This window comes from Panthera pardus, unplaced genomic scaffold (genome assembly GCF_024362965.1).
Source record: "Panthera pardus isolate Hobbes unplaced genomic scaffold, ASM2436296v1 HiC_scaffold_17, whole genome shotgun sequence".
Classification (NCBI taxonomy): Eukaryota; Metazoa; Chordata; class Mammalia; order Carnivora; family Felidae; genus Panthera; species Panthera pardus.
In genome coordinates, this window is record NW_026526732.1 from 23862389 (window position 1) to 23888008 (window position 25620).

Sequence of the window (25620 nt, forward strand, 5' to 3'; positions counted from 1 at the left end):
TTATTTACATAACTGGTGGTCTGCCCATTGACCATACATAGTTTGTGGACCCCTACGTTAAAGACTCCAATCTCAGTGGGATGAATGAAATAGACCAGATAAATTTCAGGTAAATTTAGCAAATTTACCTCCCTCTTTTTAAAAATTGTTCCTTTTACTTTAGAAACATCCATATTCCTGTAACTAAACATAATGACTTAAAAAAAAAAAAAGATAACTCTAGCATGCAAATTAAAACAGACATTTGGCTTTGTAATAAACGGAACGAGTTAAAAGAATCCTTGTATTTATTTTTTACACAGCACAAATGTAGGTGACACACAGTAAGTCCATCACTTCCCACAAAACTTATAAACTGAACAACTGAGAGTCTAAATTCTCATAGTCTTCTGCAGCGCTCAGAGCTATCCACTTTATGGAATCCATTCCATAGCAGCAGAGGAGAACCTTAACTTAAAGCACCAAGTTTCCAGGCATTACTACAAATGTCTTCTTTTCATTCCCTAATACATGCAGTCAAACTGCCTATGAATAAATACCAATTCACTTTAAGCTTCAATGGAGAAGGGAAAGCTGTTGGGAAACCAACATTATTCTTAAGTCTGAAAGTGATTCTACCTCTTTACCTTGGTTTCTTCTGTAACAATTTTCACTTTTAATGTAGTTCTATTAAACATGAACATATTTTAATTTTGAACATAATCCCTTTCAAATTCGTCTAACAGTTTAGGATGTTCATATTTGTTTTATAAATCCGGGGGGGGGGGTGGGGGTGGTGGAAACATGATCTCTAATCTAGAATATTCTGGCAATTTCTATTAAAAGTTAAATTTAGAATTTTATAGCAAAGTAATATAGCCTGTGCGTCCAAATTATAAGATTTTTAAAAGTCTTTAATTTATGTATATTAAGATACAATGTGAATCCCAATACATTTTATAGAAGTGTGATTTCATTCTCTGAAGCAGGGCTCAATGGGCATTTCTGGATCTTGCTAACATCAGCCCGATATACCCGGAGATTACTGGATCCACTAAATGGACAATGAAAACTGGTTGAGGCTGCTGCTGAATGCTTCAACAGGAATCTGATACACAGACACAGATTTCATTGTTATAGTCAATGCGACTGAAGTCTTCCTTAAAACTGTGCTCCTGATAGGCTGAAGAGAGAGTAATGGACTGTTAGTTCTTTAAGCCAAAAATGTACGGACGTGTGGTACAAAGGCTTCATTCTCTGCCCGTAGTTAGCAACTTGAGGGCCTTCTGTAGATTCTGCACCGCTGTGCTGACATCCTCATACTGCAGAGCACTGCCAGCATACTTGCAGTATTTCTGAGCTCTGGCAAAGTCCTCTGGTGTTAGACGGACATCCGCTGGAAGACAAACAGAATAATTAAGACTATCCGTAAGAATAGAAACGTATTCTGTTCGGTTCAATGCTTATTACATTTAAAATTATAAAAAAAATATTTAAGGTTATATAAAAACATGAAGGCTTTTTTCAACCCCAGGGTATTTAAATAAGTTTTTTCCATGCTTTTCAAATTTTTTCTTACTCATATAAACTATACACATGCCACTACACAATAACTTACATGAAAAGGTTTTTTTCCCCCAAGTAGTAAACTAGAGGCCCTTGTATTTTGGTAGATTAATTGCAAAAAAAAAATTATATTCTGTGTAAAATAAGGACAGTAGTTTAGGTGTTTATGTTAGAATTGCTAAGCCTCTCTTTTCATGGAACAATACACACAGACTAAACCATTGAACCCTCATTTGAACTAGAATATAAATATAATTCTCAATGACAAAAATAAATAACATTTTTAAAAAATTACATAAGCCATTTGACTTTTATTTTAGCATGAAAATATTTTGTGTTTTTGTGCCATCCGTATATAAAACTCTAAGGTTTAACGAACATACTATCATTGAACTACAAAATTCAACACGCGAACAACTTTTACAATTTATGTCCAAAATTTATTCTTGGCAAGTTTTCCAGTTACATATATGGTTAATATGGGTAGTGCTCAACTAAATAATCTGGGTAAAAAAGAAAACCAAAATGCTAAAAACATTTCATTTAATCTAAAATTTGAATATACCTGAATATATATTTCTAAAGATGAAATTAAAAACTGACTTTATGTCTTGTCTTTTGAAATACCATTTTCTTTAGAATTTTTTATGAGGATTCTAAAAAGAAGTGATAGGAGGCTGAGGCACAGAACATAACGAGCAAATTCTATTTATAAGTCTGTACTTATACACAGACTATTTTTGTTTAGTTACCTTTAATTTTGCCAAAGATATATGTGCGTATGTTATACATATCTATACATATAGCAACTGCAGGTATCTGGACACTAAGTTCTGATCCAAATTATTGTTTTCTTTAAAATTTTCAAAAGAGTTCTGAAATAATGGATCATAAAGTTTCTAGGGCAGGGTCAGGCACCGATAAGTGCTGAAGAACTTTAATGAATGAATATGTTTCCACTTCACATTATTTCCTACATTTTAAAATGAATCAAGTTCATACAGAATTACATATTAATTTCTGACTTTAAGAGAATATAAATATACACATATCTACATACGGTAACTAGCCAGTGTGCTACATATAAATTCTTCAAATACTTGTTGAATGCTATTAAAGTTATAATGGTTAATCTTACTATTGTAAGAAATTACACATTCCAATTTTGACAGAACTTACTTCAATTTTCTTAAGTTCCAGTCTTGCTTAAAAAGCAAAAAATACAAATCAATAAACTAATAAAATGTAATTATATATTTAAAAAAAAAGTTCTCCAGTAGTACCAAAAGTTTTAGTACTACTGAAAGTACTAAATTCTTTTAGTATTTAGTGACTTGGCATTTGTTACCACTTAAACTTAAAAACCAATTATCCTGCAGCTCTATTGACAATTTAGTCAGGACACTTTAGGTTGTATTTCTTTCTTGAAAATACCTACTAGATTTTTCAAAGTTTTTTCTAGATATATTAAGAGGCTCTGGTCATCTAGAGCTAGACATACTATCTAGGTGTGTGAGACATCTTTGAAAACTGAGTTTACCCCACTCATCATTTTGTACTTTAACAGCCTATCCTCTTATCTCAGGGCAATTTTTAAATATGTAGGGCATCCATCTAGAATTTACTGGACTTGCTGGAAGAAAATCCAATGCACAGAACTAATATTTTTATACCATTAGCCTTAGCACTGTTTTGCTGACATACCACTTACTTATTAATAAGATGTCTGTAGTGGCAAGAACTCTGTGACTATTTTAGTTTTTACAAACTAAACTTATACACCAATGATAAAACTATTTTAAAACACAAATATTCAGAAAATATGAATGGAAGTATTTTAACAGGAAAATGTCATTACAGATACATATGTATCTTATAAACTTGTATGAAATTATGTAACTAGCAGGTAAAATATCATTAGATAATAACCATCTTACACATTCAGATACAAAATGTAACTTACAGATTTATATAGAGATGTTAGATTTATTTTCAACAATTAAAAGAACTTAAAAAGCCATGTCAAATAGTTACTTTTGCTATTCTGTAACACTTCAGGCTTTCCTTCATTTAACAAATATCATCTAAGAGTCATCAATAATAAAACATGTCATTAAACTTTCAAATTAAAAAAAATAAAATCTGCTTAATTATGATTCTTTTAAATTAGCAGTTGAAAACTGAAGTGGAAAATACATAAGAGAACAAGTGTTCAATTTCAGTATCTGATATTATATTCCAAATTGTAAAAACTTCTTCATGCACCCATATAGAAGCTGTTTTTCCAATTACTAAAATTTACTAGAGGCCATAATCAGACCAGAGAGAGCATATTGTGGACCTAAAAGGTGTTTAAAGGATTAGAGAGGCTGTCTAACAGAATATCTCTTTTCTGAACTCTATGCCTAATATGTTTCCAGTGGCTTTAGGCAAGACAGTCCTCATCACAGGGCTGCTTTTCTCCTTTACAGGGCAGTACGAGAAGGCAGAAGACAGCTAGGGCTATTAGTGAAGTTCCCTATTGCAGCAGAAAGAGCCTGGGTCAGCACTGGATCAAAGATAACATTTTTGGTGTAAAGAGAAAATCTCTGCACACTCAGTTGACAGGATAGAAGAATCCATTTCCAAGGCTGATTTATCTAATGTCATGACAGAGCATAGAATATTTCATTGTAAAAATTTCCAAAATGGGTCTTTAAAGACTCTTTTCTATCTAACTGGGTAATTTTAGAAATTCACGTCAGGGACTTTGGATAATCTGACCCTAGTGGACTCTATAATCCTCTGACTTGAATGGAAAGCACAGGCAGGATCATAGGGGAACCATCTGATACCCAGTAAACCTTAAGGGTAAAGACAAACCTCAGTACTAAACCCTCATATCCAGGCACTGCCAAGATATGTCACTTAAAAATGGCAACAGCAGTAATGATTTGAGGCAGAATTTGACTGCATCGGGCACTGTGCTAAATACTTTTCAGATATTCCATTGAATCTTCCAAAAAAACCTATGAGGTACGTTGTTATTCGCATTCTAATACTATATAAACAAGTTCAAAAGGGAAATGCTCTGCTTCCTGTATCTACCACCTTTCCAATCCCATTCTCTTCTCCACAGTCAGCCACAGACTCACTACAAAAATATTTAATATATTAACACACATATAATATGGGAACTAAAAGGTGATGAGTACTAAGCACTAAAGAGAAAAATGTAGCAGCAAAGGGGTTTAGGGAGTATTAGAGGTGGTGGTGAAGCTAGTGATGGTTATGAGATGACTAGTTGTAGTCTGTGCATTCTCTAGAATTTTTCTATGTACTTAAACACATATGTACATGCGGGAAGATAGAGTTTTAATTTTTTTCCCCAAACAGGGTCATACTATACAGAATGTTCTACAACTTGCTTTTTTAATTCAGTATATGGAGGAGATCTTTCATGTCAGAGTTACTATATTCTTTTTTAATATGTGCTCAGTAGTCCATAGGACAAATGGACCATAATTTTCATTATTATCAAATAATACCATAAGATTATTTTCTACTACTATGATGATGTTGAAATAAAATATCCTTGTAAACATGTTTAGTGTTTATGTCTACGTATTTCTTTAAGACGATTCCTAAAAGTGGAACATAGCCGGGTCAAAAAATTAGTGATATAATACTGCTACAAAAAACTTTACTAACGTATACTGCCCAGCAACAGCATGCCAAGAGTCATTCCCTAGGTCTTCACTGACACTGTAGATTATCAATCCTTTAAAATATATTTTAATTTTTGTAATTAAAAAAACATTACATTCCACGTTAGTTAGCATATAGTGCAACAACGATTGCAGGAGTAGACTCCTTAATGTCCTTAATTCCTTAACTCCTAATTCCTTCATTTAGCCCATCCCCCTCCCACCACCCCTCCAGTAACCCTGTTTGTTCTCCATATTTAAGAGCCTCTTATGTTCTGTCCCCCTCCCTGTTTTCATATTATTTTTGCTTCCCTTCCCTTGTGTTCATCTGTTCTGTGTCTTAAAGTCCTCAAATGAATGAAGTCATATGGTATTTGTCTTTCTCTGACTAATTTCACTTAGCATAATACTTTCCCGTTCCATTCACGTAGTTGCAAATAGCAAGATTTCATTCTTTTTGATTGCCGAGTAATACTCCATTGCATATATCTACCACATCTTATCCATTCATCCATAGATGGACATTTGGGCTCTTTCCATACTTTGGCTATTGTTGATAGTGCTGCTATAAACATGGGGGTTTTCATGGGGCATGTGCCCCTTTGAAACAGCATAACCTGTATCCCTTGGATAAATACCTAGTAGTGCAATTGCTGGGTTCTAGGGTAATTCCATTTTTAATTTTTTGAGAAACCTCCATACTGTTTTCCAGAGTGGCTGCACCAGTTTTCATTCCCACCAGCAGTGCAAAAGAGATCCTCTTTCTCCGCATCCTTGCCAACATCTATTGTTGCCTGAGTTGTTAATGTCCGCCATTCTGACAGGCGCGAGGTGGTATCTCACTGTGGTTTTGATTTGTGTTTCCCTGGTGATGAGTGATGGTTAGCATTTTTTCATGTGTCGGTTGGCCATCTGGATGTCTTCTTTGATTCATGTCTTTTGCCCATGTCTTCACTGGATTATTTGTTTTTTGGGTGTTGAGTCTGAAAAGTTCTTTATAGATTTTGGATACTAACTCTTTATCTGATATGTCATCTGCAAATTTCCCCCATTCCGTCAGTTGCCTTTTAGTTTTGCTGTTTCCTTTGCTGTACAGAACCTTTTTATTTTGATGAGGTCCCAATAGTTTATTTTTGCTTTTGTTTCCCTTGCCTCTGGAGACATGTTGAGTAAGAAGTTGCTGAGGCCAAGATCAAAGAGGTTTTTGCCTGCTTTCTCTTCGAGGATTTGATGGCTTCCTGTCTTACATTTAGGTGTTCCATCTATTTTGAGTTTATTTTTGTGCATGGTCTAAGAGAGTGGTCCAGGTTCATTCTTTGGTTTTTTGTTTTTTTTGGGTTTTTTTTGGTGAACTGAGTTTTAGTTATTCATCTGTAGAAGCTCTTTATATATGCTCTGGACATTAATTCTTTAAGTTTCAATTCCCTCCTGGTCTATTAGTTGCATTTTAAGAACGTAATGGGGAAGAGGGAATCTTCCGTGGTATGGAATTTATTATTTTTCACTAGTTAAGCCTGTTAAGATGCAACTAAATCAGATATGAGAACTGGGAGACAGAATCTAATATATATTTTTTCCTGATAACCAACTGTTGTAACATCACTTTTGAATATATATTCTCGCAACATTGCTCCAAATGCCACCTTTATCATTAATTTCCATACTGGGTGGCCTGGTTTCCAGATTCCCTACTGTGTCATTGATCTATCTTTTTCAGATATTTTCACAGCAGATTTTAGACAGAGCTTTTAAAATTGAGGGGGATTAGGGGCGCCTGGGTGGCTCAGTCGGTTAAGCGTCCGACTTCGGCTCAGGTCACAATCTCACGGTCCGTGAGTTCGAGCCCCGCGTCGGGCTCTGGGCTGACTGCTCAGAGCCTGGAGCCTGTTTCAGATTCTGTGTCTCCCTCTCTCTGACCCTCCCCCGTTCATGCTCTGTCTCTCTCTGTCTCAAAAATAAACGTTTAAAAAAAAAAAAATTAAAAAAAAAATAAATAAAATTGAGGGGGATTATAGAGGGGAGTCTGGAAACCAAATTTAACAGAGGAATATGGTATTCATTGGGCAGGTGATATGTTTTCCATTATGTTGTTGGGTAATCTGCCAGTTTATTAAAGGTTCTTTTTTGTTTTTATTTTCAATTACAGTCAGTTCTCTTTTCGGATAATCTAATAATTTAATGTAGTAGATAAGGAAGACCATAATCATAACACATGGTAATTCTGAAGTAAAGTCATCTAGTATAAGCTTTCATGATAGCTTTGGCTATATGTTTGTGCCACGATATCCAGCATTATGCAAAAAAAGGAACTGTAAAACTAAAAAAAAAAGGGAATGCCTTCAAAGTTGGGTATTTTGGATAATATGAAATAATCTTGGCTCACTGGAGAATCTAGTGAACACAGCCATTCAAAGAAACGTGTTTCAAATTACCTAGGCATTCAAATATACAACACTCTTAAGGTAAAATTACCAAACAACGCCCAAAGCAGGAGATACAATATATCACAAAAACAGCTGACTTACCCTGGGACACTGTACTGAAAAGTGCAGGATCAATAGCCGGAACAGTCTGGGGAGTAGGCTGGATAGTATTACTTGTTACACCTGCAAATCGGAGAAGCACAAATGGGCATTACAGTTATACCTCTTAATTATACACTAGGAAAGCGTTTAGAGGATCATGAAGGAATTTCATTTCTTAGTATTTTGGAACCTTATTGAATTATAATTTGACATACTTATTTGATGTTGGAAGCTGCAATGGAAAACATGCAGGAAAATATATTTTGAGTGCTTACATACGTATTTAACGCAAATGGTAATATGTCTGCATACTATACTATTTTGTACATTTTTCACTTAATATATTTTCGCAATTTACCTTATTAATTTACATGGGTACATAAGTGTTCCATTTCATGTATGAGCCACAATTTATAAAGCAGTCCTTTACTGATGGACATGTAGGTTGCTTTCATTCTTTTGCTACTATAGATAACACTACAGTGAATATTCTTATACAGTGTGTACATATACATATGTACAATGTGTATGAATTTATTTATAGGAAAAATTTAAAGAAGTGTAACTGCAAAGTCAGGTTTTAATTTTAAACTGACCAATTTAATGACTATCTTTTGCTTGATTTTGATAATTGCTAACCAAATATATTAAACTATCCACATCTGACATAATTGTTCCCACAAAACTTGTTAACCTTTAAAGGCACATAATAAATAACATTAACAAAAAAAAGGGAATGCAACCTTTGGGAGGGATCTTCAAGACGACCTAATCAAGTGTAGTGTTTTGATGTATCTAAAGCATAGAGACATGACTATATATTTTTCATATTGATGTTAAAAAAACATGAGCAGATCAATCTAGATATCATTGCCATTCCTTGCTAAATAATTTGTGTTTCTATCTAAATTAAGTTCTCCAAACAAATCCCTTTCTCTATGGAGAAGAAATATTTTTATTAATCAGCATCTTGCTATGTAAAAATTTTTAAAAATGTTTATTTATTTTTGAGAGAGAGTGAGCGAGAACGAGTGGGTGAGGGAGAGAGAGAGGGAGACACAGAATCCGAAGCAGGCTCCAGGCTCTGCGCTGTCTGCATAGAGCCCGTTGCGAGGTTCAAACCCACAGACCTCGAGATCATGACCTGAGCCAAACACTTAACCTGGACACTTAACCAACTGAGCCACCCAGATGCCCCAATCAGCATCTTGTTATTAAATTTTAAATGCTTATTTGTACATCTTCACATGACTAACTAGACAATATTAATTAACAAGAACAAAACAGAATTTGCACAGAAATTTAGTTATGTAGTAAAATTTTATTTAAGCAATACTAAAAAAAAATTATGTGGTGTGTATTTTATTAAGAACTTGTGGTCACAGTCGTTCAACCAAGACTTGAACTGACAACACAGGCTGTTCAGCGCCTCACGCAGCAGTAAGAAGATACTGCCTCCATTTGTCCTGATGCATGAGCCAAGGGGTGTCCTTTGGCAGCCATCATGACATGTTCCCAGGGGGACCTAGTGTACAGGCCCAACACAAGCTCATAAATACTTGTTTTGTTTTTTTACATTTTATATATTTTTGATAGAGAGAGAGACAGACAAACAGACAGACAGAGCACAAGTGGGGGAGAGGCAGAGAGAGAGGGAGACACAATCCAAAGCAGGCTCCAGGCTCTGAGCTGTCGGCACAGAGACCGACACAGGGCTCAAACTCACAGACCGTGAGATCATGACCTGAGCCGAAGTCAGGCGCTTAACTGACTGAGCCACCCAGGCGCCCCTCATAAATACTTGTTAAATTTGTAAAAATAGCTTGTGGTTTATGTTACTTTTTTTTTTTTTTTTTCGAGATGCCCAAATCTATTTTTCTTTCTTTCTTTCTCTCTCTCTCTCTCGGGATTTGGAAAGGTCTCGTTTGTCAATTCATAAATGGATCGCAGCCCCCAAGACTGCAATATGCTGGAGTGATGTGACCATAAAAACATTCCTGGGGAAAGCAGAACTGTGTTGGAAATTTCCTTCCTTCTGTTATTTAACAAAAAGAGGTATTAACAAGTAACTTCTGGTTAATTTTTAAGTAGATGGTTACATAGCTTATTAAATGGCATTAATATACATTCAAGAATTAAACATTAAAAAATGTCTAATTAAGTATTGAATTGTTCTACTGCCTACATGATGTGGGGATTCTGAAAAGGGAGAAAAAATAGGTAGTGGTTAGAAAACTAGAAGATTATCCAAAAAGTATAACCCTAAAGAGTAACATTTGGAGAGGCAAAGAAAAGACATGCTATCTACAAGGAACACTGTAAGCAGAGGTAAGAAAATGGGAGGATTGGGTTGAGTAAAACCTCAGTATAATCACGGAAAATAGCATTGACTGAAATGGTTAGGACAAAATATTAACAACTCTGAAAGCTGTATAGGAGAACTCAAATGCAGTGCTGATACTTAAAAGAACAACAATAAAAGCGCTAAGTTTTTGATCTCTGTATGTGCTGAGCTACATTTATCATCAAAAGGCTAGCATTAATTATAAGACAGTTCTAATATTTAATCTATTTAGATTTATTACTGAGCTCTTCTTCCTGAGCACTTACAGGCTGTGTAAAGCGTATGTTTCAAGAGAAAGGAAAAACCATCTGCTCCATCACCTACTTCTGATAGTCCACAGTGGTTAAATACAAGAGGCAAACACTCCCCCTGCTTAAACAAACGTTATCGCTGCCCTCCTTGCACCTCGGTGCGTTTTGTGGAAGAACTAAAAACCGTATATTAGTACATACTATTCTTTTCAGCTATCTTAAGGATTTCCCTTTGATAAAAGTGCATCCTGGATCTTTATATGAGGGAAAGTAAATCAATCTTAAAGTGAGTAAGAGGGGAAACATCTGCTATATTTATAAACTAGAAATGTTATTTCATTTGCTATTAGGCAACTGTGGACTTTCTTTTTTTTTTTTTTTTAACTGTTTTAAATATAATAGAAAAAAAAATCTGCCAGCTAAGAGGAGATTCCAAAATCTTAAACCAGTATTAAGGGGTAAATTACTATATGGGAAAAGTAGATTTTGATTTAACAGGGTTTTAGTTCCTTGGAGGAAGAGACAGAAAGGAGGTGCCAAAAACAAAATCAGAAAGACACGGGTTCAGTTTCTAGTTCTGTCACTAACAGGTATGCCTGTACATTTGTTTTCATGGGACAATTGCTTAATTTCTTTACAGTATGTAAATAAGAGACAACAATTTCTAATATAGTTGCTGTAAGAATTAACTTATAAAATAGCTATGGCAATTATTTAAATGCTAAGTCTATTTAGAGTGTATATAAAGTAACACAAGAGAACCTCAACCTAAATAAGTTCCAAGGCTTTTGGTTTTATGTGCTCACTCTGAGGAACAAAAGAGAAAACATAAAATAAAATAAATAAGGTTTATGCCAGTTAACTGGATCAAAATTAACTGCTTATGCCAGAAAACTTCCTAACAGAAAACTACCTCGATATCTATGTTTACGTATGTCATGGATATTCTAAGCAGGAGATACTGTTAGTCTGAACGTATGAAACTACTAATATTTGATCACTTTTGTTGTACCAAACCTAATTCAGCCTTCCTACTAGAAATATGCTTTCCCTCTTCTATATATGTACTGTAGAACTATATATTAAATATACAAATATATGCCTATACAGAATTCTGCCCAAAGATATTTTGTCTAAACCAACACCCCTCATGCAACTTTTTTTAAGGTCAATATCCTACCCCCGAAGGTGACACTTCCCTTGATTCACAAAATGGTTTTAAGTGTTCATTAGCTTGCTGCTAAATACCCTGTCTTTGGCACAGAAATAGGAAGGAAGCGAAAAAAAAAAAAAAAGGAAAAGGAAACTAATTTGCTGAACACTGATTTTGTGTTAGGCATAGTAGTAGTGAATTTTCAACCTTTTTCCCCTTTAATAATTAAAATCAGTATGAGAGTATGGTTAATTTCATTTTAGAAAGAGGCAAAACCTAGGTTAGGAGAAGCTGTATAACAGTTGAGTCTGTGCTTTAGCAAGGGGTAGGCACTAATAACCAATACAATTTGACTTCAAAATGCATTTTATTTTCTAAAACTGGTGTGTCTGAGGCTCCTGGTTAGTGTTTAAATTCAGTAGTATAATTAGAATAGTATTAACCTAAAGCAAATACATATAAGTAGTTGGTGGTGTTGCTTATATTGTTCTACCCGAAAATATTGAGTATTTCTAAAAGAAAAGAAAATATTTATAATTCTGTTCCATGATACTTACAGAACAAACTCAAATTGGTGTGCTATTAAAGTCATCATACAGACCATAAAACAAAGTCAGGTTAAAATATGCAGAATGGTGACACAAAAGAGGTCAGTGTTAAAATGACCACATTCATCAATATTCTTCAAGACAAAAATGACAGCAATATTTGCAGGTAATATAAAACTAAAAGTTTTAAAGGTTTTCTTTTTGTTTGTTTGTTTCTTTTATTTATCTGAGAGAGACAGAGGCTCAGGGAGGGGTGGGGACAGAGGATCTGAAGCAGGAAATCCTGACCTGAGCCAAAGTCGGACACTTAACTGACTGAGCCACCAGGTGCCCCTAAAGCTAAAAAAGTTTTAAAATAGGAGGAAAGAAACTAACAATAACTGGTACTACAATGGTCAAGTAGAACACTTTTAGACAGTGGTCAACTCATGCAAAATAACCTAGAATGGTTTGGGTAAACTGAGGCTGAAAATTTAAAAGTCAATGAAGTAATGATGTGTTATTAATGGGACTCAAAGGATGACTTTCCTATCGATCAAATATTCTGAAATGTTTGGGGGCGCCTGGGTGGCTCAGTTGGTTAAAGCGTCTGACCCTTGATCTCAGCTCAGGTCATGATCTCACGGTTCATCTGTGGGACTGAGTCCCATGTCAGGCTCTGTGCTGACAGCAGGGAATCTCTCTCTGCCCCTCCCTTGCTCACACGCATGCTACCAAAAAATAAATAAACATTAAAAAATATATTTTGAAATGTTTGTACAGTTTACTACCATAGATTATGCGGAGATAAAAGAAATATCGTAAGAATAATTTTTGGAAAAAAATCAAGATATTAAATCATGGTTTTAAATGCCCTTCTATTTGAAAAGTAAGGGTGATCTTTTGTCAACAATGCAAGTACATGTCTGCAATTTTTAAAAGTATCTTTCATTTACTGACATTGACATTACTAGAGACTAGTGTTGTCAGATCTCTTCCATGAAAGCACAGACCTATGATACTGATTTATTCAAGGATAGTAGTTATCACTTCCCTTTTTTTCCTTTAGTCAACTGTTTGTAATATTAAAGGAAACAACCCAAATCCCCTGTTTTCAGTTGTCTGTGATTCCACTGCTATTGAGATTCTGTGCCTCAGTGCCTGCTCCCTCCATCAATAATGTCTATGTTGAGGGCAGAGGTCAGGTCCTAAGGAAATAAAGCAAGAAAAATGAAATCTTGCTCATACAGTGGGACGCTGACCAACACTTCCTGTAATAGACCAGCTCACCTCACTGCTAATCCTGAACAGCACTAAAGGGCAAAAAAAGGGAGAGGAAAAAAAGAAAATATGACTCATGAAAAGCACAGAAGTTCTTAGTAATAAAATACACAAAGTTAATAGTAACATATGTAAATGTTTTATCATTTCTCAAAAGGAAAGACAATTACTATTAAAACTTCAACAAAAAGGATTTAACATTTTTTGTGGGTTCAAATAGAATTTAAAGATCTTGCCATGTTTTATGACCATCACTATGAGGCATAAACATGAGGAAAAGTGCGGTTCTTGTTTACGAAAGGAAGAGTTCAAAACTGGTTAACTTGAACTTCCTACCTGCGCTGGAAGGCACTTCCGCTGGCGTGTTGGCTGGAGCGTGTGCACCGGGGGGGATCTGGATTCCCGTGAAGCTGCTGGACGGCACGCTGCCTGGGTCGTAAGCTGAAGATGAAGGCCGGGGTGGCTGGGTAGGCAGGGGTGCGGCCCCGGCATCTTCATTTTCTTCAACATCTATCATATAACATATATGTAAAGCGAAATTAGGTATTTTGAAGTAAACACGCCAAATATTCTTATCTCGCTATACAGATAAGACAGACCTTCAAAGGCAATTCTATTTAATGTAGTCGATAAGCAGGCTTTCTCTCTTAAAATACTAGTTTTAACTGTTTTCTTTTTTTGAAACACTTAATTGTGCCTGACAATATGATTGTCACTTCTTTCAAGTTAAGACTTTTTACAATTATATAAAATCTTTGCATATAGTATATTTTTCTTAAAAATCAGTTTTCTTTAAACTCACTCTTTAAACTCACGAAAAACAGGATATTTTTGGCAAAACATGTCACATTTAATGCTATCCATAAGAACGTTATTTTTCTGACAGCAGCCTTTTACTCAGCATTTGTTGTTACACTAGCTATAAAATGATTACCTGTGTGTTTGTTGTTCAAGTATTAGGTTCATCAACAAAAACAAAGAAAATGAAATTTCACACTGAGCTACCTGCACAGAAAGGAGTAGTGAGAGACTTGTGTTGAGAAGTTTTGAGATACAGACTTAAAATATACTATATTATTAGCTGAATTTGATAACTACCTTGGGAAAGTTAAATATTGACAGTCTATTTAAAAATTACAATTAGTGGGGCACTTGGATGGCTGAGTCAGTTAAGCGGCTGACTTTGGCTCAGGTCATGATCTCATGGTTCATGGGTTTGAGCCCCATATCAGGCTCTCTCTGCTGTCAGCACAGAGCCTGCTTCAGATCCTCTGTGTCCCTCTCTTTCTGCCCCTCCCACTGCTCATGCTCTCTCCCTCTCTCAAAAATAAACAAACATCAAAAAAAAAAAAAAAAGAAAAAAAATGACAATTAGCCACTTTTGGGAATCTTAGTAATTTGAAATGCAAACTAGAGCAACAGATTTCTGAAATCAATTTATTTCCTATCAACTTTTTACATAACATTTTTGTCTGATCATAGCCACATTATATATCCAATGCAGCTAATTTTAAGCAACCAAAAAACTCTACCTACTCTGAAATATATGTTACTAAGTAACCGTGTACATGTATTTATATTTTATATACACTAAAATAATTTTCTCTTCTATTAGAGAACTGTAACATTAATTCATCCTAAATGAAAGATAGGAAGGAACCTCTCAGTCCAATGTTTAAAGGCACTAGAAAGTGACTAAAAGGCGGAAGAAACCAGGGTGAAGATGGCCCCCAGGAGAGGAAATCTCACCAGGCAAGGTTTGCTTTCATGTGGCTTTTCACCTGCAGCACTCAACAGTCTGAGCAAAAGAAAGAACTGGAGAGAAGTGAGCCTTGAAATATGTGTATGAACCCCAACTAAATGCTGTAGGACCCTGAATTATGCACGCACAGTCCAGAGAGATTCTTGAGGGTCCTGGTAAAGGCAACAGCCTTAAAGGTGAAAGACGGACGGTGTTCGAGTTCAGGCAAGTTAAATGCCATTAGAACAGTAAGCAAGAACTTGCAGGGGAAGATAACAAAATGCAAAGGAGCTACAAGAGGGGATCAGCAATAATAATTAATAGAAATATGGGTGGGAGGGAGGAAGAAAATGTGACCAGAGTCAGGAGAAAAAGAGAGTCTATAGAAATAGACCACAAAGACCCAGATACCAAAATTAGTAAAATAAATAAATAAATAAACACATAAATAAATAATCACTTTAAAGCAGGTATTATAAATATGTTCAGAATCACAGAAAAAAATATAGTCATAATGAAAGAAGAAAAACTCACCAGAGAAAAGAAACTGTAAGAGGGACAAAAACAGGACTAACAGAAAACAAATGGTAAAAATAATAGGCTTAAATCTAGCTATAGAAATAATTACATTAAATGGACCAAATATTATTTTGAAGGCTGATGTTGGCCGACACAAAATACAACAACAAAAAACAAACAAACAAAAAAGGGGCGCCTGGGTGGCTCAGTCAGTTAAGTGCCTGACTTCTTGGGTTCAGCTCAGGTCGTGATCTCACGGTTTGTGAGTTTGAGCCCTGAGTCGTGCTCTGCACTATCAGCATGGAGTCCACTCTGGATTCTCTCTCTCCCTCTTTCTCTCCCCCTTCCCTTCTTGCTCTCTCTCTCAAAATAAATAACTTTTTTAAAAAATGAAAAACAAACAAACAAACCCTATATGCTTTAAGACTCAGATATGTTTATACTAAAATGATGAAAATAGATATACTATGTAAATACCAAGTAAAAGCTGAAATGGCTAAATCCAATAATAGACACAATAGGATTCATTTCAAGGAATATTAGTAGAGATACAAGGAGATGTTTCATAATGATAAAAAGGTGAAGTCATTAAAAAAAAAAAATCAAACAATTATAAAGGTGTATGTGCCTAATAAAAATGAAACGAAAGCTGACAGAACTAGTAAAATCCTCACAGTTGAAACTTTAATATGCTTCTATGACTCACATTCATGGGACACCACACAAATAAATGCAGAATATTTTCTTTTCAAATGCAAGTAGCATATTCACCAAGACAGATCATATTTTGTACCATGAAATAAATCTTAGTAAACTCTGATATATTGAAATCTTGCAAAGTATGTTCCCTGACCAAAGAGAATTGAATTAGAAATCAAAAAGAAAAGTCCCAAATATTTTTAAATTACACAACATATTTCTAAATAATCCATCTCTCAAAGAACAAAGGAAATAAATATTTTGAATTAAATGATATCAAAATTTGTGAGATGTCATTAAATCAGTCCCCACAGGGAAGATAAATGATGCTTTAAGTGCTTTTTCTAATAAAGAAGAAAAGCTTAAAATAAAAAGTCTACATTTTCTCTTAAAAAGCTACAAAATCAAAACTAAAAGAAAATTAAATCTCAAGTACAAAGAAGGAAAAAATAATATAAAAACAAACATAAAGGAAATAGAAAATAAAGATATTAGAACAATTAAAACAACTGAAAAATAACCAGATTAGGAAAAGGACAGAGAAATGGATAATATAAATATTAGTAATTAAAGAGGCACTATCAATACACATTCTTCAGATATTAAAAGGATAATGAGGAAAGAAAGGAAATATAAAGTCAATGAATTACACAATCTAAGGGAAATGTCATTATCCTTTCAACGTCTGTATGATTATCATCATTATGAAAAATACAGACACAAACTACCAAGACTTACCCAAGAAGAAATGATCTGAATAGTTTGGTATCTATTGAAGAAATTGAACTCACAGCAAAAAAACTTTCTATAAAGAAAATGCCTAGCCTAGATAAAGTGGCAAATTCTATCAAACATTTAAGTAAGAGATAATATCTATCTTATCCAAACACATTCAGGAAACAGGAATAGGAATCACTGTCAACTTAGTTATGAGGCTGGTCTAACTCTGATAGCAAACCTCATAAATGTGAACACATATCCAAAGATCCTTAGTGTGAGAACCAAACCTGGCTGTATATTGTAAAGACATTACACATCATGACCAAATGGCGTTTACCAAGGAGTGCAGAATTGATTTATCGTTTGAAAATCAATCAATGTCATTCATATTGACAGAATAAAGAAAGAAAAACCATATGATAATTCAATAAATGCATAAAAAGCACTTGATAAAGTTTAACCTCCCTTTAAAACAAAAGTTTTCAGTTCCCTGGAAGTGGGGCTTGGGTGGGGCGGGGAGGGGACTCCTTAGATGAGACGGGGCCATAAACAAAACAAAACCACACACATAAATATCATTGCTGGTGCAACAGACAAGAAAAAGAAAGAAAAGACATAAAGATTGGAAAGAAAGAAGCAAAACTGTCTCTCCTTACAGATAACATGATTACCTACACAGAAACTCTCAAGGACCTTATCTACAAAGCAACCACAACTAACAAGTAAATTTAGCAAGGTTGTACGATACAACATTATACAAAAATCAACTGTATTTCATATTAGAAGTAAACAAGGGAATGAAAAAACACATTTCTTGGAAATTAACAAAAGAGGTTCAAAATCTATACTCTGAAAAATACAAAATACTGTTGATAAAAATCAATGCAGGCTTAATAAATGGAAAAATGTATCATATTTGTACAATTAAAGACTCAGCTTTGTTAAGGTATACATTCACTCTAAATTGATGTATAAATTCAATGTAATATCACTCCTAATTCCAGTAGGTTTTGTTTTTTTTTTCTTAACAGAAACTGAAAAAACCTACTTTAAACTTTATGTGGAAACTCAAAGGACACAGAACAGCTAAGAACATGTGGATAAAGGAGATACCAGAACAGGGGGATGACTTCTGCCAGCTGACCTCAAGATTTACTGTAAAAAGATGGAAGGCAGTGTGCTATTAGTATAGACAAAAAAATATACCAATGTAACTGAACAGAGTCCAGAAATAGAATCACACAATTAACTGAATTTCTGACAATGTGTAACAACTGGTGATGAAATAATAGGATACCCTTATGGGGGAAAGAATCCTGAATCCCTACCTCACACCACGTGCACAAAAAAATTTAAGGTCTCTCACAAGCCTAAAAGTAAAAATGCAAACTACAAATCTTCGTGATTAAATATATATAAAAGAATTTTTGAGGTAGAAAAAAAGACTGGGCAGGACACAAGAAATAGCCATAAATTTTCTAAAATTATAAATTATACTTATCAGTATTAAAGATTCTTGTACTTAAAAGATAATTAAAAGAACAAGGTAAGCAACAGACTGGGAGTCAATATTGGTAAAACATGTATGTGACAAAGGACTTATGTTCATAATTTATAAAAAAAATCAATACTAGAATGACAGATAATCCATTAAAAACAGGCAAGTATACTAATGTTCATAGCATTATTCACAACAACCAAAATGTGGAAACAGTCACAATGTACACCACTAGATGAATAAATACAATGTGTACATGCATACAATGGGATATTATTCAGCCTTTGGAATGAAATTCTAAAACATCCTATAACATGGATGAACCTTGGGATGCCTGGATGGCTCAGTCAGTTAAACGTCCAACTTCAGCTCAGGTCATGATCTCACGGTTCATGAGTTCAAGCCCCATGTCGGGCTGTGTGTTGACAAGTGTGGAGCCTGGAGCCTGCTTTGGATTCTGTGTCTCCCTCTCCCTCTGTCCCCCCTGCCCCCTACTCACACTCTGTCTCTGTCTCTCTCTCTCAAAATATTAAACGTTAAAAAAAAAAAAGGATGAACCTTGAATACATTACAATAAATGAAAGAAACCAGTCACAAAAGGTCAGAGACTATATGATTCCACATGTATGAGGTACCTAGAGTAGTCAAATCCACAGATACAGAAGACAGAATGGTGGTGACCTGGGGCTGGGGATCCACAGTGGAAAGGGGACTTACAGTTTAATGGGTACAGAGTTTCAATTTAAGAAGATGAAAAATGTTTTGGAGATACATGGTGATGATAAACTGAACAAGATGAATGTATTTAATGCCACTGAACGACACAATTAAATAACTAAATGGTAAATTTTATGTTATGTATATCTTACCACAACAAAAAAGAATAGGCAAAAGATTTAAACAGATGCTTCACCAATAAAGATATAGGAAAAGCTAATAAGTACATTTAACAGAGTTCAGTAACATTTAGTCATTGGGAAAATACAAGTTAAATCACAATGAAGAGTCACTTTACACGGGTCAGAATGGCTAAATTTAAAAATGCTAACAATACCAAGTGTTAGCAATGACATAGAATTACAGAAACTCTAATACATGGCTGATGAAAGTGTAAATGGTACAATGACTTTAAAAATAGTTTGGGAATTCCTTAAAAATTAAACATATATAACCTAGCAATTCTGCTCCAGCTATTGACCCAGAGCAATGGAACACATGCCATGTGTTCACATATAATGTGAAGTATGTCAAAAACCACATGTATTTGCATTTAAATGTCATGTATTTAAGTGTCAAGAAGCTTAATTCTTCATAACCTCAAACTAGAAACAGCTAAAATATTCATTAGCAGATGAACTGATAAATAAATTATTTGTATCCACAAAGTGAACTACTACTCAGCCGTAAAAAAGAATGGATTACTCATACACAAGACATAGATGAATCTCACAGATGTGATGCTGAGAGAAAGAAGCTGGGTGCAAAAGAATATTGTATGACTCCATTTACACAATGCTCCAGGTCAGGTAAAACTAAATTTTGATTAAACAAACAACTAAATCAGTTGCTTCTCAAGGTAGGAATGGACTGGGAAAGAGTATGAGGAATTTTGAGAGGTAATGGAAATATTATTTATTTAGAGGGATATGTGTCAAAAGTCACCGAGTCACTGAACTACTCTAAGTAAACAGGTTAACTTTAATTTCTATCTTTGCTTTTTTACAGTGGTACAGATTACCAATTCTGACTCTATCATTTGTTTTCCAGACATGAGTAAATGGATGACTAAACTGAAGCTAATGAAAGCTAGAATACTTAGTGTTGAAGAATGAAAATAATGTGTGTGTGTGTGTGTGTGTGTGTGTGTGTGTGTGTGTCTCCCTTGCTGTGTTCTGAGAAGGCCTAGAAGCAATGATATATCCGCAGCAATGCAGACACCTAGTGCCTATCATGCCCAGGTTCCCAGGTCTTGGCTTCCATTCTCCAGTAAAAAGGACCAAGGGCTCTTTAAATTTTTTTTTTTTAAACATTTTTATTTATTTTTGAGACAGAGAGAGACAGAGCATGAACGGGGGAGGGAGACACAGAATCTGAAACAGGCTCCAGGCTCTGAGCTGTCAGCACAGAGCCCGATGCGGGGCTCGAACTCACGGACCGCGAGATCATGACCTGAGCTGAAGTTGGACACTCAACCGATCGAGACACCCAGGTGCCCCCAAGGGCTCTTTAAAGAAAAAGCTGATTCTAGTGCTGGGTCAAAAAAAGAACTAGATGCACTTGTAGCATTCTGATGTGTCAGAAAGCGAGGAAGCGTATACCACCAAGAACGACAGAAACACACAAAAAGGACACAGGAGCCAGACTGAAAAACTCCCACTGTCTGAATCTGGGACAATTTTGACCAACATAAAAAGAGATGATAGTAATGGATTATAATCACTGAATATAAATTTATGAGCCCATACTGACATAAATAATTAAATGAGTAAATACACAGATGAAAGAGATAGGAACACTCTTACAGTATAATGCCAACTTATTAATATAGAAGGAATAATGGTGTTAGAAAATCATCGGTAGATGCTAACGATGGTGGGGTAATATTCCATTAAAAATAGGGTATTTACATAGCCTCAAAGTATCTTCCACAAACAACTTATTAATAACAAAGGGATAATTATTTTAAAGTATAATAACCCAGAGGATACCACATTATCTGAGTGATCAGTTAATATCACCATTATTTCACCAATATGTCACAATATTATACACTTCCAATGGGAGGTAAGGAACACAATCTCATTCTAGAGTATTTCTGCTAAAAATGCATAGTAGTAATCTAATTATGAGGGACAGTCTATAAGTAACTAGCCTGTGCTCTTCAAAAACATCAGGCCAAGAAACACCTACAAAGGCTAAAGAACCATTCCAGGTGAAAGGGACTAAGGAGACATGAAAAGTAGATGTAATGGGTTGATCCTAGACTGGATCTTGGACACAAAACGCCACCAAGGAGATTACTGAATCAACTGATCAAACTTAATATTTGAAATATTTAGAAGTAAAAGAGTGTATCTCCAATTTATTTTCAAATTCTTCAAAAAATGTGTATTTGTAAAATTATATCCTTTTGTAGAGCCATAAGCCATTTCTGAGAAGATACTGTTAAAGTTATGACATTAACACTAGATTAGGACACTTTAAGATTACATTTTAGATTCATAATGTATTGACTTATTTTATATCTCTCATATTCTTCAACTACAGGTCTTAAGAGCAAATATTTATCGAGGCTAAAAAATGCTGAGGTTAACTGTATCTTATGGTTTGTTGAGAGAGAGTAATTTTAAATCACTAGAAATATGAAATATGTAATTACCTTCTTTAGTTTTTATTGCTGGAGTATAGGTTAATAATGACCAGTCAGAAGTAATACCATTTTGCAGATACTGAATTCAAATGGACGTGAAAACCTAGAGTTTGAATGTTAACAGAATTCCCTTCAGTTGAGCCTTTTCCCTAGAATGCTATTTTTGTACTAAGCATGTGGCTTCTTTATGGGCTTAATTCCATACAGTACTATTTTCAGGAGTAAGTATATTTCTCTTTTTTCTTACTCTAAATTAACTAAGGTGTGGTATCTACTTTTTTTTTTAAATGTTTTTACTAGAAATTAAATTCCAGAGAATTAGACTTTTGTTAAATGTAATACTTTTTATGTAAGTCAGGAGTTAATTTAAGAACACTAGAGAATATAATGGTACATTGAGAAAATCACAGTTTAAAGACGACTTTTCTCTTACACATTCAGATTTAAGGACATCCTCTGGTGGAGCCATACACCACTTCTGAGCATATACTGTTAGAGGTTATGACATTGACACTGATTATGCCACCAGGTTACATTTTAAGTTGTTTTGAAAAAGCATAGAGTGAAAAAAACTCTTCATATTTTGAAGGATTTATTACTGGTATTCTGTAACTCATCATTTTCTACTATCTAGAAGCTCCACAAAAACAGAATAAAAGTAACGAATAGAAATTACAATTCAGATTTTCTGTCTTCCTCTCTGCTCCTCCCCCGCTCTTTCTCTCAAAAATAAATAAAAACCTTAAAAAAAAAAAGAGGATATATATTCCTATATACTTGTAAATTCATAAAAAATCATATGGAAAGGTACACAAAAAACTGAAAATAATGTTTATTTGGGTTTTAGTAGAATCTGGGCAAATGAGGGATGTGGTGGAAAGGAGAAACTCATTTCATATATTTTATATCCTCTATAACTTTTGAACCATGTGAATGTACTATCTTCCCCTCTGCCAAAAAAATCTACCTCAAACAGATATGTAAAAAATAACAGTGTCTTTGTGGTTTGGAAATATTTTATGAATTATAAATGGATTACCTGTTCTATGTTGGAACAAAATCTGATTATAGGTAGGAGAGAGGCAGGCCATTTTGTTGACACAGACATTAGAGCAGTTTGGCCCTAATCTCTCACTGTCCCTAGATTTATGATTTCACACTTAACTTTCACAGATTTTAGAACTAACGCGACAAACAAAAGTGTACAGTTTCTTCCAAAAACTTTGAGTAATAATATTTGGAACAATTATGATTCTGCTAAGTCATTTTGCTTAGATAAATAAATACATACCATTATCTTCTTCAATTCCAACAGGCCCTGCTTGAGGAGTCTCTCCATTCTTTAAACAGTTATGGATATATGTTGCCTTCCACCTTGCATACTTTCTGTGTTTCACATTCTAGAAGGAATATTTTAGTATTAGACTGCAGTAAATAAGTCAAATGAAAATATACATTTGTGATAACCTACACGGTATTTCTCAGATAAAACCCATTTTTGCATGTTGTATCTCTGCAAGAATATGGCAAAGAATCCCCTTTCCCCACTGGATCCTACCAGCTGTCTGGTGCTTGACAGACCATAAAAAACTATCTTCCTCAAAACACATGCCTAGTTCCCTTTTATGATTTTCTAATTTTAGAAAAGGTCTGCAATGAAAATATGGGAGTGTCCTTCCAGCAAAACTTGTAACTCTAATGGACAGGGGAGAACTAAGCTAAATGGAATTCTAAAATTAAATGTAAAAGATAGTAACAACAGATTCAACTATTTCCACCAAAGAAGAAAAAATTGACCCGTACAAATCTATGAAAACACGTTTATGAAAACAAAAAGAAAAATAAGATGATGCAGTTGTTAAAACAGACACTAGACAGACAGCTAGGCAAATCTGACCTTTTAACTTTTTGACCACCTCCGAATCTCAGTTACCTCAATTCCAAAAAGGGGAAAAATAATACACCTCATGGGGTTGTTATAAGAACTGAAAATATCAATAAAGAACCTACGAGTTGCCTCCTCTTCCTTCCTGCCTTCAAATTGATGCTTACACACTATAAAATTAAGACAAAAATTTATAAATGTGAAACCTTTTAGAATTTTGGATGGGTTAGTAATTTTTAGTTTATATTCCAACTGACCTTTATGATAATCATGACTGGAGCTTGTTAGAAATGCAGAATCTTTAAGCACCTCCCAGACCTACTGAATTAGAATCCGCACCGTAACAAGATCTCCAGGCGACTTGTATGCGGTTTCATTATGTTGGAAACAATTATAATTTGCCTTTTGCAAAGATCCACTGAGTCGCCAATAAATAGAAATACTGCACACAGCACAGATACTTAGTTTTTTATGCAAAATGATCTAGATACTACTACAGATAAGTATATAGATACCTAAAAAAAAAGTTAACTCCCAGATTACTGAATTCGTACCATATTTAATTTCCCTTTTCTTATCAAACAATCCTCATATATTCTACTAAAAAGTCTTTTGTACAGGGTTTCCATTTTCTTCCAGGTATGATTATAATTTATTCTACTTCACAAAGAAGCTCTTCAAAAGAAGCATCCACATTTAAAGTTTTCATTTCTTCACAGTTACTCTAGAGAAAAAAGTCTCTGTTTCTCTTCTGTTTGGTTCTCATTTTCATCACACAAAAGGTCAGAGTCCAGATAGGACTGGCTCACCTACAGTGTTTTCTCATGCTAGTCTCCCTATCTAAGATGGTTTCCTCTTCTGACAAAAGTCTCCTTAGGCTCAGTTCAAATGTTTACTACCTTATCGGGCTCCCTGAATACCAGCAAGTCAACACATAATTTATCATTTATTCAAGTCAGGCACTATGCTGAGTGCTGGGGATAACGATGAACAAAGTAGGTGTGAACTTTGGAATCCAAAGTGAAAGCTGGGCAATAACTTCCATTACTACACGTGGCACTTGTACTACCCAAAGTCTGTAATATTTCCTTCGCCTTTCTCTCTTAGGATTCTGCAATCCCGTTATTATAAATATGAGGAAATGGCAATACAAAAGTAAATGGTTTACCCAAGGTCACACTATTTTGCAGTGAAGCCAACCACTCGATTCAGGGCTGCCTTAATAAGCTATAATTAGCACAGTGCACTTTGCAACTTAGGAATATATGAAATAAGGGAACACTAGCTTTAAAAGGTCAGCTACCAGGGGCGCCTGGGTGGCTCAGTCGGTTAAGCAGCCGACTTCGGCTCAGGTCATGATCTCACGGTCCGTGAGTTCGAGCCCCACGTCGGGCTCTGTGCTGATAGCTCAGAGCCTGGAGCCTGTTTCAGATTCTGTGTCTCCCTCTTTCTGACCCTCCCCCGTTCATGCTCTGTTTCTCTCTGTCTCAAAAATAAACGTTAAAAAAAGTTAAAAAAAAAAAAAAAAAAAGGTCAGCTACTTAATGCATGTTATATAGATTGTACTTTGGTATATATAAAGAGGACCCCTTTGAAAGAAAATGAATAAATTGCTTAAGAAAGTTTAATTTGCCTTCTTCAGCTTTAAGAATAGGACAGATTATTCTTGGCATGAAATAATTTAATGCTAAAGACTGAGTTGGGTTAAGTTGTATGGTGTTAACCTCAGGAGGTTCCTTCATTCCTAATATCATAGTACAAATAGTGTAAATATTTAAACCACATTGGGTTCCTTCATTAGTATGTGAAGTTTAAAAATGTTACGCTAACCTAAGATGGCTTCATTTTAGTATATACATTAAAAAAACATTTCCCC

The 25620-nt window shown here is 34.8% G+C and overlaps 1 protein-coding gene across 1 annotated transcript in view; it reads right to left on the bottom strand.

Moving 5' to 3' along the window:
- Positions 1–271: 271 nt before the first annotated feature.
- The window catches only part of VTA1 (vesicle trafficking 1), a 65727-nt gene continuing 40378 nt past the window's right edge, over positions 272–25620 (bottom strand). Inside the window, exons 5-8 of the mRNA XM_019425115.2 lie at positions 23151–23259; positions 13649–13822; positions 7757–7837; positions 272–1375 (exon numbers count right to left, since the gene is read on the bottom strand). Coding sequence (XP_019280660.1) covers positions 1230–1375; positions 7757–7837; positions 13649–13822; positions 23151–23259 — 510 coding nt within the window. The 3' untranslated portion in view covers positions 272–1229. The remainder of the gene's footprint in view (positions 1376–7756; positions 7838–13648; positions 13823–23150; positions 23260–25620) is intronic.